At 43.3% G+C, this 16991-nt stretch overlaps 1 protein-coding gene and 1 long non-coding RNA gene across 2 annotated transcripts in view; both read left to right on the top strand.

The window, feature by feature from the left end:
• Positions 1–2571: 2571 nt before the first annotated feature.
• On the top strand, positions 2572–9718 carry LOC125630384 (uncharacterized). The gene is made up of 3 exons (XR_007354647.2): positions 2572–2614; positions 7763–7975; positions 8871–9718. It is a non-coding gene; the product is annotated as an uncharacterized LOC125630384 (long non-coding RNA).
• Positions 9719–13980: 4262 nt separating this feature from the next.
• The window catches only part of BMAL2 (basic helix-loop-helix ARNT like 2), a 60808-nt gene continuing 57797 nt past the window's right edge, over positions 13981–16991 (top strand). Inside the window, exon 1 of the mRNA XM_048825838.2 lies at positions 13981–14147. Coding sequence (XP_048681795.2) covers positions 14093–14147 — 55 coding nt within the window. The 5' untranslated portion in view covers positions 13981–14092. The remainder of the gene's footprint in view (positions 14148–16991) is intronic.

Here is a 16991-nt window from a genome sequence, read left to right as displayed (position 1 = left end):
AACAGATACAGAGACGTTAGGTTCTTTTGTTTGGCGACAGGCATTCAGAAAACTTCCATTTCTGCCCAGAATGAGAAGCTATTCCATAATACTAAAGTGTAACATTTACTTTGTTTTTAAATCAAAATGGCACCAGAAAATTGAGGGGCTTTAGGGTTTCAAAAGCACCTACGTGATTTAGGAGTACCGAGTCAATTGTGCTCCTACGTCACTGAAAATTTGACACTCGGTGATTGTTTTGTTAGAAAATAACAAATCGAGCAGCTGACCTAATAGCATCCAAAATTTAGATTACAGGGAGGGAATGGGGGTGGAAAACTCCTTTTCCAGGCTCATCTTCTATCAGCCTGCAAGGAATTTATCAGAGATTCATAGATTTCCAAGCCAGAAAGTGTCATTATGATGATCTAGTCTGACTTCATGCACAAAACGTCAAGGTCCCGGCAGCAGAACTCTCCTTGCTGTAAAAGCTGGCATGCTGGTGTGGTGGATTACTATTTTTGTTTTATTTTGTTTTGTTTTCAGTATATATATATACCCTAGGAATTTTTAATCAGGGATAAGAGTTTTTAACAGGTTTATTTTTGCTATATGCATCTTACACAGAGAACTTGCCCCTGACCTTAAGGTGTTTTTTAAATGTTTTTTTCTACAGAAGATCAGAGCTGACGGCCTATATTTTAATAAATCTCATGTAGGTGTCTAAACTAATCACAGGATCAGGGGAGCACAAAGATGGTATACAGCCATCTTTGGGTATGCCTACCCTCAGGGCCATCCCTAGCTATTCTGGGGCCCTACACAACCCCTCCCTCCCCCCCATAAGGTGTGTGTGTGGGGCCCCAGGCCTCTGCAAGGGGGGCGGGGCTGACTTGGGGGGAAGGGGGAACCGCCCCCCAGCACTCACCGGCAGCGCAGCTGTGGCCGGGTCGCTGCACTTCCCGCCACCAGTGAGTGCAGGTCCAGCCCTGCTGCAGTCCTCAGGGCAGTGGGGGCAGGGCGGGGGCAGAGCTGGAGTGGGGGCTTTGGGGAAAGGGTGGAGTGGGGGTGGGGCTGGGGCAGAGCAGGGGTGGGAAGAGGCAGGGGCCATGGGGAAGAGGCGGGGCAGGGGCTGGAGCAGCATGCAGCTGTACAGGGCACCAGGAAATGTGGTGCCTCAAATTTCCTAGTGCCCTACGCAGCTGCGTATTTTGCGTATGGGTCAGGACCGCCAGTGATGAGCTGCCAAAATCTGAAGAACCGGTTCCTTCAGTCACTCCGGGTCTTCAGTGGCACTTAAGTGGCACATCCTTCACTCGCTCCGGGTCTTCGGCGGCACTGAGGGACCTGCCGCCGAAGTGCCGCCGAAGACCCGGAGCGCAGCCGGATGAGTCAAAAGGGCTTCTCAAGGGGAGCCTCCTTCCGCAGGCTGGAGTTTGCGCGACCCTTTAACAACCGGTTCTAAACCGGCTTCTAAATTTAACAACTGGTTTGCGCGAACCGGTGTGAACCTGCTCCAGCTCACCACTGGGGACAGCCCTGCCTACTCTTTGAGCTGGAGGTGCAAATTCCAGCTCAAGGAGATATAGTCACAATAGCTCTAATTGAGCTAGCATGATAAAGATAGAGGCATAGCCTCAGCAATGGGAATGGTTAGAGGGGCCTGTCGCCCGAATACAATCCCATCTGAGACTGGAGGTATGTACTCAGGTGGCTAACACCTCCTGCTTGGGACACCATGGCTCCATCTCTGTTTTTAGCATGGTAGCTCAGTCAGAGGTAGGGTGGGTATGTCTCCTCAAGCTAGAATGTACACTCTCCTGGGGTTGTGTGCTAGGCAGAACTTAACAGGACCCTCTTCTTGCCCTAAGAGCTAACATATATTGTTGTTCAAACACTGTGAGACCTACATAAATAACTAGTAATATGGATACTTTTATGCTCAGTGGCACACTGCGACTTAACAGCTCTAGGTTTTGGGCTTTTTTTTTTAACAACAAGAGAAGCTTGTGTAAGCCATTTGAAAAACAGAAGTTGCTTGTTGCTTACATAAGGTGTCACCTCCTGTATTGTACTTGTAAGCTGTATTCAAGATGCCCTAGTGCTTAAGCAGAGAAATGTGCTCAGCTAAAAAGACAGAGCACGCAAGATCCAGCGCATCTAAATAAAAATGACTGTCTCTTTATATAAACTGATCTCCTGCTGCACCACTGGACCAGGCTCACTCTCCTATATTCAGAACTAGCCACTGTTGACCAGCCAGAAAATCAACCCCCACTTATGAACACATTTAAATGGGGAAACAAGTGGCATAAACAGTATTGGGATGATGATTTTCCTTATTTACCATGCAGTGCTTTCTGTTTCTATGCATAGACTCTGAATGCTGAGACGCACGGTGTCATAAATATAAAGGGAAGGGTAAACACGTTTAAAATCCCTCCTGGCCACAGGAAATACCCTTTCACCTGTAAAGGGTTAAGAAGCTAGGATAACCTCCCTGGCACCTGACCAAAATGACCAATGAGGAGACAAGATACTTTCAAAAGCTGGGGGGAGGGAGAAACAAAGCCTCTCTCTCTGGCTGTGTGATGCTTTTGCCGGGGACAGAACAGGAATGGAGTCTTAGAGCTTAGTAAGTAATCTAGCTAGATATGCATTCGATTCTGATTCCTTTAAATGGCTGAGAAAATAAGCTGTGCTGAATGGAATGTAGATTCTTGTTTTTGTGTCTTTTTGTAACTTAAAGTTTTGCCTAGAGGGATTCTCTATGTTTTGAATCTGATTACCCTGTAAGGTATTTACCATCCTGATTTTACAGAGGTGATTCTTTTTACTTTTTCTTCTATTAAAATTCTTCTTTTAAGAATCTGAATGCTTTTTCATTGTTCTTAAGATCCAAGGGTTTGGGTCTGCGTTCACCTATGCAAATTGGTGAGGATTTTTATCAAACCTTCCCCAGGAAAGGAGGTGTAATGTTTGGGAGGATTTTGGGGGGAAAGACGTTTCCAAATGGGCTCTTTCCCAATTATATACTGGTTAGACGTTTGGTGGTGGCAGCTATAAAGTCCAAGGGCAAAAGGTAAAATAGTTTGTACCTTGGGGAAGTTTTAACCTAAACTGGTAAAAGTAAGCTTAGGAGGTTTTCATGTAGGTCCCCACATCTGTACCCTAGAGTTCAGAGTGGGGAAGGAACCTTGACATGGTGGCAGAGTGGTGGGATTAACTTGAAATCATTTTGAGATCAATTTGAGATTTTTTGAACCAGAAGCACAGATTTGAAAAGGAAATATTTTTTTTTCCTTTGAGCAGCTGGAAAGCAGGTTTTAAGCTGAAAGCAGTTAGAGGGTTTTTTTCTTTGCTTGGGGGCCAGAGCAGAGACAAAAGGGAATTGTCTTTTGTGAGCTGGAGTTTTCTCTACCTAAAGGCAGGGTAGTTAATCTCCTGCAGGGAAATTCACAAGTCTTCACAGACCTGAAGTTCTTTTACCTAAGAGCAACTAGACAGGTTTTCTGTCTATTTGCCTGGAGACAAAGGTGTGTGTTTGGTTTTTTAAAGAAGTTTGATCTTTTGAACAATGAAAAAGCATTCAGATTCAGATTTAAACATGTTTACCCTTCCCTTTATATTTATGACACACGGCATCAAGCAAGGGAGAGGTTTACACAATAGAAGGTTAAAATAGTAATAAAAAGTGAGTGTGACACACAGAAGTATTGGTAAGAGACTGATTTTGTTCTTTGACCTAAGTCATACGACAAGTAAGAGTCACTCTCCAGCAGGAGAGTGAGTTTGTGGGGGGGGAGGGGGGCGGAGGGTGAGAAAACCTGGATTTGTGCTGGAAATGGCCCAACTTGATCACTTTAGATAAGCTATTACCAGCAGGACAGTGGGGTGGGAGGAGGTATTGTTTCATGGTCTCTGTGTGTATATAATGTCTTCTGCAGTTTCCACGGTATGCATCCGATGAAGTGAGCTGTAGCTCACGAAAGCTCATGCTCAAATAAATTGGTTAGTCTCTAAGGTGCCACAAGTACTCCTTTTCTAGTTACAAAAAAGTATATCCCTATTGCATGCCAATGGTTAGTATACACACACTCCGGTGGCTAATGTTGCACCATTAAAAAAACAAAAACAAATGCAGATAATATACGTTAAATGTTTTGTCTAATGAATCAGTCTTTGGCTTGTATTCAAAAATGAAAATACTCTTACATTTTGAAGTACAGACTTGACCCCACTGACTGTTCTTGTGGAAGTAGCGCTTGTATTTGATGCCCTTGTTCAGATCTTTTGGGTTTATTACAGATACTTGTTGGGTTTTATTACAATGACCACACTGATGGTTGGTGTCTGTATTCTCCCAATATCATCTAATTTTACCGTCTGATAATAATTAGCTTTTACTTTATTTTTCAGTGCTAATGAGACTTTGTGGTGCCTGTATTTTAGAGGCATACTGGCTTCTAGATCAATGTGACATATTATATCCTTGATACATCCTAGTCCATTAAACACTTTAAATTCCTTAATAACTTTATGCATCCTGTTCTACAGCCAAATTACACTCATTTGATCAATTGATTGGCAGACTGCTGCTCAACCTAGGCACCTCTGGGACTTGTTCCAATATTCCAAACTCTACTGATTTAGTATCTGTCATTTATACAGATAAACCAATGTAGCTTTGCCACATGGATTCATTTTGGTTCCAATTTATGAAAACACTTAAGTACATGCTTACGTCCACCCATTTTCAGAACAGTACATAAATATGTGCTGAATGTCAAGCATGTGCTTCAGTCTTATTCATACTTTCTTGAATCAGGACCTTTGTGCCCATTATCTGAAACAAACAATTTTGAATGTGACCATCAGACACTCACTAATATTTTTGTATGGCTTTGTATGCACTGGCTTTAGTACATGTCATTAAGCATCAAAATCTATCCTGAAATTAACATTCATAAAAAAAATTCCAGAATCACATACCAACACATTGTTTGTGTTAATTTCAATGGAATAAATGAGCCAAGATAATTAAAGATTTTAATAGAACCCTATCACTGTACAACACAAAACAAGGTTTTGGCTTTTGGAATACAGAAACCTCGGTCTGCTAAGTTCCATGCAAGCACACCATTAAAAGTCTTTTAAACCTTTTATTAAAGATACAGAAAAGAAGGAAAAATAGTTAAAGTATTTGAAATGTAAAGTATTAAGTAGGCTTTCATTTTAACAATATCCCTTTTCCCCTCCATAATAAACGCCTCTGCCCCTCTAATTCTCTCTGGTCCTCTATCAGACAATCTCTTGGATGGAATTAATGATGCTAATTACTTTTATTTTTATTGGGGGGAAAAGAAAGCTAGTTGAAGTCAGTTGGAGATGCTTCACACTCCTTCAGTTATATCAATAGGTGTCTTTGTTTGAACTAATTCAGTCTTTGTCTCCCATTCATTGTTACAGCTTATGTAGCATTTTGTGAACCTTTACCCACATTTCAACGATTGAGCTCACAGAAAAAGCAGAATGTAGAGAATTGCCAAGTTAGCCATTCACAGCAGAAATAATATTTCATTTTAATTTACAGAAAATTTACTCTGAAAATTGGGACAACCATGCTTTCTTGTAGGACAACCAAACTGAAATGACAAATGATTAGAAGATTTTTCCCAGCCTATTGTGCAATATGAATAATAATAATAATTAATAATAAACGTTAATTGTAAAGAATTCCTAGAAGACAGCAGCTTTTTATTACTATTTGCTGGCCACTTCTACAGCTTTTTGGTTACATTTAGGATCAGAGTGGCTCACAACTACGATCTGCATCCTAAGCTTCTTTGCCCAAACTGCTGGATGACAAATGGCGGTGTAAATTATACACCAGTAAGATGGTGGGAATCAAATTTATTGTAACTTAAACTTTGAGGAGGTAGAAGGAGCTCCATGGTTAAGGGTACCACAGAGTGCATAAGTAAGAAGGGTGTGGTTGCAAACAACAAGAGCGTGTTAGGACTGGACTAAACAGGTTTTTGTACCAAGGTAATTTATTGGTTTAGAAACTGATATGATTAAATTGGTGTGACCCCCTAGTGTGACACAGATATACAAGTATAAAAGTGCTTATATTGGTCTAGCGTATTTGGATACATTTAAGTGAATAAGCTATACCGCTCTAAGGTACCTTTATACCCGTATCACGGCATCCACATGAAGAGGTGCACAGCTTTAAATATATTGGTTTCTAAACTGATATAATTAAATCAATACAAAACCTGTGTGTAGACAAGACAAAATAGAGATGCAGTCTTTCACCTTCCTAGCGTTTGCTTTTGTTGCTGCAGTTGTGCCTTTACACCCTTCCCTTGATATGTAAATTACAACAACTTACACTCAGTTACACCAGTATAAAATGATTACCAAAAATTTGGACCACTATTTACCTCTCCTCTGATTTTTGTGCTGCCTAGCTTAGCAAAAACTGGCAATTTGAAAGGAAAAACAAGACATTCAGAAGAGCTTTCAATGCTCTTGTGTCAGAAGGGCTATTATTGCCTCCCCCCGCCATTTTAGGATAGGGACAGATTTAAGGTACAGGATTTTCTTTGGGCCTCGTAATCCTCAAAGATTAGAGGGAGTCCTGTCTAGTGCTTAGAGCACAGGTCTTGAGTGAAGGCTCCTTGGTTCTTTTCTAACTCTGCTACTGGCTTAGGCTTGGTCTACACTACAAAGTTAGGTTGACCTAAGTCAACTTGTTTCAACCTAGTTGTGCATGTGTCTACCTAAATTTGCCTCCCACCAATGTAAGCACCCCATTACCTTGACACAATAACATCACCTCCTTGAACGATGCAGAGGCACAGTCAATCTATTTACATCGATGCAGTGTGAGCAGACACTGCATTGCCTGTGTCAACCCTAACTGTCCTCCAGCAGCTGTCTCACAATGCCACTGCCCCTGCAACAGTGGTCGCTCCGGTAATAATTTTGAACTCTACTGCCCAGGGTTCACAGACTCCATAAACCTGCCCCTACCCCCTTTAGAATCTCCAGTATATTTTTGAAATGCCTTTTCCTGATTGCCCACCTTGGCAAGCACAACGACTAGCCCACCTTTTGTGAGCATCTGACCAGGCTGGCTTCACATACACAGAGAGTTACTGCATGTGCTGCCTGGAGTAGTCTTGATCCAAATAGTCTTGGATCTCCTCAGCCTGTGGGAAGAAGAAACTGTGCAAGCACAGGTAAGGAACAGCCAAAAAAATACAGAGATCTCCATGTAGATTGAACAGGGGATGCTGAAACTGGGGTATGAGAGGGACGAAAAGCAGTGCTGCATGAAAGGCACTTTGGCAAGCCTATCAGAAGGCGAGAGAGGGCAACAACAGATCTAGGGTCACCTCACAGAGCTTCTACAACAAACTGGATGCCATACTTGGCAGTGACCCCCCCCAGTCGTGAGCCGGAGTCAGTTCACACCGGTTCGTGTGAACTGGTGGTTAAATTTTGAAGCCGGTTTAGAACTGGTTGTTAAAGGGGTGGGCAAACTCCAGCCCGCAGGCCACATCCAGCCCGCGGGATTGTCCTGTCCGGCTCACCTGAGCTCTCGGCTGGGGAGGCTCCCCTGAGAATCCCTTTTAAATTTGTACTCACCCAGCAGTGCTCCGGGTCTTCAGCAGCACTTCGGTGGTGGGAACTTCACTCGCTCCGGGTCTTCGGCGGCGGGTCCTTCAGTGCCGCCAAAGACCCGGAGTGACTGAAGGAACCGGTTCTTCAGCTTTTGCCAGCTCATCACTGGTGACCCCACCAGCACCCTGCCTACGACTGTGGACACTTCACAGGAGCCTGACATGGAGGTATACAGCAACGGTATGGGGAGACCCGGAGGGAGATACAAACCATATAATAAACCAGGAACTGCTTGAAATGCCACTGGAGTCAAGCCAGGTGTGTGCTGATAAGCCCACTGATGAAGGGGAAGGGAGCGCAAGTAAGTTCGTACATGTATCATTCATTATGAGTATGTTTTGCTTTTTCATTGCCTGAAACCTCATCTCTCTCTGTCCCTCACCGTTTAAAAATGGTGTCTATCCCATCTGCGCATTTAGAGAACCAAAGCACTGGTTTTTGATTGCTCACATTATATTTGTAAAATGTTAGAAAATAAATTCCAAGAGTCCGATTTCACAATCCACATCAGATCAGTGTACTGCGCTTGGATAAAAAGGAGAAGAAAGAGATAGAGGTGGCATCCACTTTTCATTTCTTTGGCTTGTTGGGCTAGGCAGTGGGGGCCATATGGAGTACTCTGTTTATCTGAATAGGGATGTCCCTTTTCTCCTCTTGAGCAATCTCAATTCAAATTTTATGGAGTTACTCTGCAATTTTCTCCCGAACATTTCTAGGGATGGTGGCCTTGTTTCTTCCCCTGGAAGAGGAAACCCTCCCACACCATTCAGTGAGAGTTCAGTGGGCACTATTGCAGTAAACTGACTAGCAGCAGATCAGCCTGGGAGCTTCTGGACATCAGTAGCAGGGGGTTCTCTGTGCCTTTGTCACCCTCAAGAGTCAGATGTCCGCCAATATCACCACTGCCTATGAAAATATTGGCAATATGCATTTAACTTTCCCTATACTCAAACCCAGAGGCATCCAGTGTCTAAACCTTCCAGGCAACAGACACCACCCCTCTGCCTCTGCAAGGCCATATTCACCATGACTTTTGCTGCAGAGTGATGCTGTAACAAGGTGCTCCAAAGCAAAAGTGACACTTAGCATTTCTTATTAAAGTTATTTATGGGAATAATGTAAGGGAGTTTCAAGACTTATCTTTCCCTTTCCATTGGAACTGTAAATCTAATCCTGTATTATTCTGTTTTAATTAGCAACCTCTGCTGTGGTGGCCTTTAGAGGTACCTCCTCCACACCTGCCAAACATATGATCCTGATCAGGAAAAGAAAGAAGAAGACTGGGGAGGATATGTCGGAGAAGATATTTCAGTCCTCCACAGCTGCTGACCATGAACACAGGTGTTGGAGAGGTCACATGAGGAAGGGCCAACAATGGAGAGAGTGGTTGCAGCAGGAGAGGCAAAGAGACCAAGAGGTGCATTGGGAAGTGCATCAGGATATCATGGGCTTGCTCAGGCAACGTACGCAGATGTTAGAGCATTATCAAGCTATATGCTGAGGAAATCCCACTCACAGCAGCCTTTCTGATCCATGGAAAACTCCATGGCTGCTGCTCCCTATATCCCCTAACATAAGTGGCAGAATGGTATGAATCCTTACCCCTATCACTCCATGCCAGGGCAAAACTAGGAGAACCATAGGTACACCTACACCTGTGACGGATATTGCAATCCATGCAATAACTTACGAGAACAGACTCTATTAAATTTATAACTGGTTTATGTAACACGTGGGCCAGACGTTGCATGCAACTCTGTGCGGGGAAGGTACCTCAACTCCTCCAGGAACCAAAAACAATGGGCAGTGATTAAGGTGAATCACTTAGATACTAATCCTGTATGTACTGTTTGTATGTTCTGATTCAAACTGGGTTTTCCAGAGACCAAGAGAGAAAGGGCTTTTGCTATAAAAAGTCTGGATTTAAACTGACTCGGGGCCTTGGACAGGACCTTCTGTCCAAGAGGGGCCCCTAACCTTGCAGACACGTATGGGTGCCAGGTTTGTATAATTTTTGGTGGTGCCCAGAATGGGTCCAAGCAGAGACCCCGTGCTTCAGGAAGATGTGGGGTCCAGGGTGGCCTGGGGGGCTAGCAGGGGGCCTGGCACCGGCAGCAGAAAGCAACCCGGCTCCAGGCCACCCTGGACCCCACATCCCCCTGAAGCACGGGACAGAATAGGAATATGCCATCTATTGTCCCACTGCAGTTCAGAAAGTCCATTGCTGCAGATCCACCCATTATTCCCTACAGATTACTGAGTGTCACAGTTCTGTGCAGCAGGATATGCTTAATGCCCTTGCACACTTGGAAGACAATGGCTCCCACTGTGGATTTTCCAACTCCAAACTGACTGACAGAACTCTGGCATTGCAAACTTCCAGAACGTGATCGCCACTGGATTCTCCACTCTCAGTGCACACCTTATTCTGGTGTCACTGATCTGGAGGGGTGGGGTGAGCTTTGCACACAGATCCAGGGAAATCATTCATTCTCCACCTAATTGTATTCATTTTATAGATGGCTTAATTAATATTTACTTACACGATTATTTCATTAATGCTGGCAAAATATTTTGATAGCCAGCGATGAAAGATACGATGAAAGAGCAAATTATTGTAGCAGTGAAGATGAACAAACAAGCAATAGTCTGGCAGCCCAAGATTCTAAAGTAAAACTTAGGAAGTGGCATTTCACACCAAACTTTCAAAACTGTTTTCTTAAAAGGGGTTGTTAAAAAGGATGATATGGAAGCAGGGAGAGAGGGCAAGAATTCTGTTTCAGAGTGCGGGCTTCCCAGCGTACCAAAAGGCCACCCTTAGTTACATAGCAAATACAGACATTGCTGTTTTCTCTCTCCTACATGTGACACTGCCTTCCAGCATCAGCTGCAAAGCTACAATGAGAGCCCTTTGTAGGGTTGTGTAATTTTCTTTAATTTAGAAAGTTGCCTTTTAAGAGAGCCAGGTGTAGTCTCTTGATTGTGACTGCACAAATAGAAAGGAAAGACTTAATCACCAGAACAGCCACCAGCTGTGAGGTGCTTATAAAATGACAGAGACAGCCATAACCCCACCAGTCATCTATTGCTTAAGACTATCCTTTGAAGCAAATGGCCTTTTCTGAGAAATCTCTTTGCTCATTTATTCCTTCAATAGCAAGTTTAAGTACTGCTTTTGTTTAAACCCTTGTCATGCTTTCATTTTCCAGTGTACCAGACAAACTACTAGCATGCATGCACACCTGAGTGTGTGCCCTCAGCTTCTTCAGGGTTAAAAGTTAATTGAGAGAGTACTTATATAAGTAATGTATACTGCTTTAGTTGGAAGTAAATACACCTTTTCTGTTTTTCACATTTCCCTTTTCACTTTGTGATTCTAGGCAGTGGAATATTTCCTCCTGTATTTTAAATGTAATGTTGTTTTTCCTTTATGTCTCCAGATCCTAACAAACCAATCATGCTCTGTTTAAATACCGTGGCTTTATATCTGGACAACAGCAAGAAAAATTAAATAATAATTGTAGCAATGGGTCCTTATTTATAAACAACATCCAGCCCCACTTAATTTTGGATCTTGTTTCCAGCCTGCTCCAGGTACAACTGATTGCCCACTCTCTGAAACTCTGCCAGCTTGGAATATTCCAGACCTTGAAGGTGCACTAATCACACAGTTATTTCAGTTCCAAAAGCTCCATATACATACCTGCAAGTAGCTGAAGTACAGTGATATAATTAAGACAGTGGACTGAGACTGGCGTTATCTGGGTTTAATTCCTGGTTTTGCCAGACTTCTTGTATGACCTTTGACAAATCACTTAATCTCTCTGTGCCTCAGCCCCCTCCCATGCTTTTTCTCCTATGTTTTGTTAGTCTTGTTCACTTAGCTTGTAAACTTTTTAGAGTAAGAACTGCCTCAGCACAGGGGGAATCTATTAGATGGCCTCTTGAGGTTCCTTCCACTCCTATGTTTCTATGGTTTCTCCAATTACTATGTGTATGTAAAAAGAAAAGGAGTACTTGTGGCACCTTAGAGACTAACAATGGGTCCCAATTTCAGCTGGTGCATCTATGTGCTACTGAAATACAAATGAAAAATAATAATTGAGAGGATCTGTCCAAAAGAGCAGATTTTAAATTGCCTGATGGAATTAATTATTGTCACTTTTATTTTTAAAGGGCAAAGACCTAGCTAATAACACTATAAATTGATTGGCAATTACTTATATTTTTGTTTCAGATTTAACACACAATGAATTGGTGGTGTATGATAGTTTCATGAAAGTGTAATTATTATATTAGTTGCCCTGTACTCATTAATTCTTTCACATAAGGCTGAAGTTGGGGAAAGACAATATTCCTGTGCAAAACTTCATAATGTTAATGTGAATCTAATTGTTGGAACAACACCTGATGCTGGTATTCTGCATGAAGCAAAACCCATTTGTAAAAGTCTGATAAGTCTTTACAATGAATAAGAGAAATAAGGTTACTTTTAAAAATTTTGAATGGTACTGGCTAGAGTTTTCACATGTGAAATGTGTTTGTTACTGGATATGGTAAAATACTTTATGAATCCACATAGCAGACATTGACATAATGTGCACAATTCATCCTAGGACTGAGGCCCATATAAGGCCATCTTCACCACTTACATCTTGGTTTGACTGCTTAGGGTCCAATTCTATATACAGTTATGCATATGAGCGTTTGGAGGATCGGGCGTTAAAGTAGGGCTTAAGTTGTAAGGAGGGTCTAGCACCAGAAGTTTTCACACAACTGTTTTCCAGGGAACCCTGCTCTCACTTCCTGACAGAATACAGAGTCTATGAGGGTTTTATGCAATGAAAGCTCCAGGTACACGTGACCTAGGGAGCGGTTACAGCTACTCTTCCATCTAATGCAGCAAAAAGACTCACTCTCTCTGCCTCTCTCCTGTGAGTGGAACAAAAGGTCTCAGACTCCCCACAGCTAAAGTGATTGGAAGGCTGACCAGCATGAATTCAAACAGAAATGAAGAGGAGGAAACAATTACACATCTTTAACATGTGATTTTCACTAAGAAAGTTGTCATAGTCTTTTTCTAGACTGTTCATGTGAAACCACAAAAATGAACAGTGTTGAGTATTTAGTGCAAAACTCCATACAAGGAGAGAGTGTGGTATTGTGATTTGAACATGAATCTTTGGACTCCAGCCATATTTCTGAGAAAGGCGTGCTGGGTGACACCAGCTGAGCTGACACCTGTAAATTGCCTCTGGTGTGAATAATAGGTAGAAGTGCAAACAACCTCAGTGCAAGAAGTTGCATAGCCAAGGAAGCTTGAGTGAGAGTCTATTCGGATAAGTTGTGGAATTTCCCCAATTCCCAGTGATTTTAGTGAGCATTAAGGATGTTCAGTACTTCACAGGATCCAGGTCCATTTCATCCTTAGATCTTGAAGCACTTTACACAGTATCATTATCACCATTTTACAACTAGGAAAACTGAGGCAGAGTAACGATAGTGACTTACCCAGGGTCACAAAGCAAACAACAGACTTGACTCCTAGTCACCATGCCCTGCCCAACAGCATGCGTTTGAACTAGACCCAGATATTTTCTGCTTCTGCCACTTCTGAAATCTGTCTTTTCTGGCCAAATTCAAGTTCCCAAACTTGATGGATCCAAATCATTTGTGTCAATTTTCTCAATGCTCACGATTTGTATTGCAAGTCTCACAATATTTGGTGTGTGTTAAAGCCCCAGCTCCAGGAGTCATGTGAATATGTGAGAATCTCACCCTTTTCTTTTTGTAAGTTTCTGGGCCTCATATTTATGGAGGAAGGCTTGAACATGTGACTGGAGCAAACCACTCATACCCTTAAAAAAACAGAAGGTAAATAAAAAGACCCCCACGAATTAAAAGGTCATGATTTGGCAGGGAGTGTGGGAGGCCTCACTCAAGATTTTTGTAGGCATGGGGCTGGTCTTGTCATCATGGCCCCCAAGTGCAGCACGGGGCAACCACGCGCCCGGAGGCCCTGTCTCAGGGTTTGTGGTACTGGACGTTACTTGGACCTGGCAGCAACAGGCTGCGACCCCCACGCCGGGCAGCCGCTGGCAGAGGGCGAGGAAGGGGCTGCAGGCAGAAGGGGCACGAGGATAACGTGCTGTCTGCAGCCCTGTGGCTGAGCCACGTGCGGGGGGCTCCCTAGCGGCCGGGCTGCGCTGCGGGCTCCCGCCAGGAAACCTCGCGCCCCGCCGCGAGGCCCAGGAGCCGGCACCGGCAACTTCCCCCGCCCGCTCTGACGGGGATCTCGCGAGAGGCGCGCGGCGGAGGGGGCGGTGCTGAGAGCCGGGGCTCGGACGGGTCCACGGCGGGGCTTGCGCCAACCGCTCGCCTCGCCCGCTCTGTGCCGCTGCGGCCGGGGGCGTTCGCCATGGCCGAGGCGGGGGCCGAGGAGGAGGAGCAGCAGCAGAGAGCGGCGCCGCCAGGTCAGGGGCGGGGGCTGGGCCTGGGCCTGACCACAGACCGACCGACCGACCGAGAGGGGCCGCCCTGTACCCCGTGCGGGGCTAGGGAGCTCCTGCCTCGTCCATTCCCGAGCGTGCATTTTGTATCCCGGGTGTGTGTGTACATCTACATGCACCCATTGCGTGTTATCCTGGGTGGTGTGTGTGCGCGTACACACATTCTCTGTCTGAAGTGAGCTGTAGCTCACGAAAGCTTACGCTCAAATAAATGGGTTAGTCTCCCAGGTGCCACAAGTCCTCCTGTTCTTTTTGTCGGGTAGAGACTAACACGGCCGCTACTCTGAAACCCGCCTGTGTGTGTGTGTTATCCTGGGTTTGTTCCTGTGTGTGTGTCTGCGTTGTATCCCGGGCGTATTTCTGTATCACGGTATATGAATACACACATACGCAGTGTGTCTTTCTTTTTTCCTGGGTGTCTGTGTTGTGCCCCATCTACGTGTGTGACATTTCCAATATACTATCCCAATTTCACACCGCTTTTCTTGAATTCATGGTAGTGCATCCCCCTTCCATTATGTTCATGGACATACTTTTTTCCCAGGCTAAATACCCATTCTCTGGCTCAGAGCAGAGTCATAGATTCATAGAATATCAGGGTTGGAAGGGACCTCAGGAGGTCATCTAGTCCAACCCCCTGCTCAAAGCAGGATCGATCCCCAATTTTTGCCCCAGATCCCAAATGACCCCCTCAAGGATTGAGCTCACAACCCTGGGTTTAGCAGGCCAATGCTCAAACCACTGAGCTACACCAGCTCACTTGCCCATGCAGTATTATTAAAGTCTTAAATGGGGAAGCATCTGCAAAAAATAACCTGTTTTGTTATTCATTATGTACACCCACACATAGATCCTATATTAAATAGTCACATACTAATCTGTTTTTTTATCACTGTTGTAGACATATGTCTGCACTTGGATGAATTGGGCTAAATACTTTTTTTCTCTGGTCTGTAATGCACTGTTTTTGTTTTATTTAGTAGTTGATTGATATGGCTTTGCTTTATACAAAAGTTTGTGTGTAATATGTCTGTTAGGTATCGGCTTTCTGATGTGTACTAGTTTAATCCATCATCTTAAGTGTGGTGTGTCTGTTGTGTGTGAATATACTTAGGTTTGATCTTTGTTCTTAACCATAACCCTCTGGACCTGAGCGAGGTTCAAAATTAGCAGCAGTTTGGGCTTTTTCTCCTTTAAAATGTATATATTGTCCCTTCCATGATTTCAATCTGAGGAAAGAAATAGATGCTTTGTACCTGGCTGTGAGGCACAGAAGAGAGAGTGAATTCCTGCTTCAACTGTCACTTTTACTTCGCTTAGTTACTACTAAGCCTTTTGGTGTTCGGGTTTTCTTTCATGTGTGTGTGTTCATTCTAGTCGCCTAAAAATAGGTCATTTTTTTTTTCCTGACTGTTTTTGTCTCTTGGTTTATGGAAGCTAGACAGCATTTGGTTGTTTAAATGGGTGTGAAACAGTGATATTTGTTTTTATAGCATGTGAGGTTTATTTTTTTATCTTTTAGCTTCCATGAAAATCAGTTCAAAAGGGGAAAATGTATTTGATCCGCACTGTATATGTTTTGTAAGGAAAGGAGGAAATAGAAGCAAACCACAAACAAACAAACAAACCAAAACAGCCCTCCCCCAAAACACTGGATTTGCATAGCTTTTTTTTTTTCCCCTTCCCCTGGAGAAGCGCCCATAGGAAGGAAAATGTACCATAGGGTCACATATTTTATAGTAATTTATATTTCTTACTCTTGTCAATTTCCACTATCAGATTACTGATACTTGTTCGCGTTGGTTCTTTAAGATCTGGTAGACCAATTACTGTATTAGTAGTTTCTTACTTTTATTGTTAAGTTATAAATAGCTTAACTTGTGTGAAAGACTCTAAAAATTTTTATTCTAAAGATTGAAATAGGTCCAGACCAATCTCTTGATTAATACTTACTTTTAAGTTTACCCTTTCACATTATTATTATTATTAGTGCACTTGTATGAATTAAGAAAAAACTAAAATTAGATTATTGACATTAGCTCCCTGTGGGTTTGTGTTTTAACTAGAAGTAGTAATATATCGTCGTGCAAACCCCCCAATAAACAGATGGGCTCTTCAGTACCATTGAGGAAAACCAAGAGCCAAGGTATACCACTGAAAACTCCTGGTTGAAATTCTATTGATTTCAATAGGTCCAGGAGTTTTGCCATTGACTTCTGAAGAGTCAGGATTTTGCCCACAGTCATTGGAATGTAGGACTCACGAGAGAACAGCTAACATCAATTCTCCTAACAGGATGTGCGGCAACTGGTGTTTTCTCAGTTTGGATCCAAGCTACAGTACTTTGTAGATTTCCCTGAGTTGCACCTGAAAGTGACTAAGGAGGCAGTGAAGATTTTAAAGCACTGGCATAGACTGTTCTCTGTAGCTAATTACATTCATATTTAAATATACATACACCCTACTGGGCCAAACCCATATATGTAGTTCAAATCTGTTTACTAAATACATGTGTCATAAATATAAAGGGAAGGGTAACCACCTTTCTGTATACAGTGCTAGAAAATCCCCTCCTAGCCAGAGGCAAAATCTTCTTACCTGTAAAGGGTTAAGAAGCTCAAGTAACCTGGCTGGCACCTGACCAAAATGACCAGTACGGGGACAAGATACTTTCAAATCTGGGCTGGGGGGAAGGTTTTGTCTGTCTGTGTGATGCCTCTGCCAGGGACAGATCAAGAAAGCAAGCAATCCAACTCCTATAGAGTTAGTAAGTAATCTAGCTAGAAAATACGTTAGATTTTTTTTTTT

Source organism: Caretta caretta, chromosome 1 (genome assembly GCF_965140235.1).
Source record: "Caretta caretta isolate rCarCar2 chromosome 1, rCarCar1.hap1, whole genome shotgun sequence".
In the NCBI taxonomy this organism is placed as follows: Eukaryota; Metazoa; Chordata; order Testudines; family Cheloniidae; genus Caretta; species Caretta caretta.
This window is presented reverse-complemented; position numbering and strand designations above follow the sequence as displayed.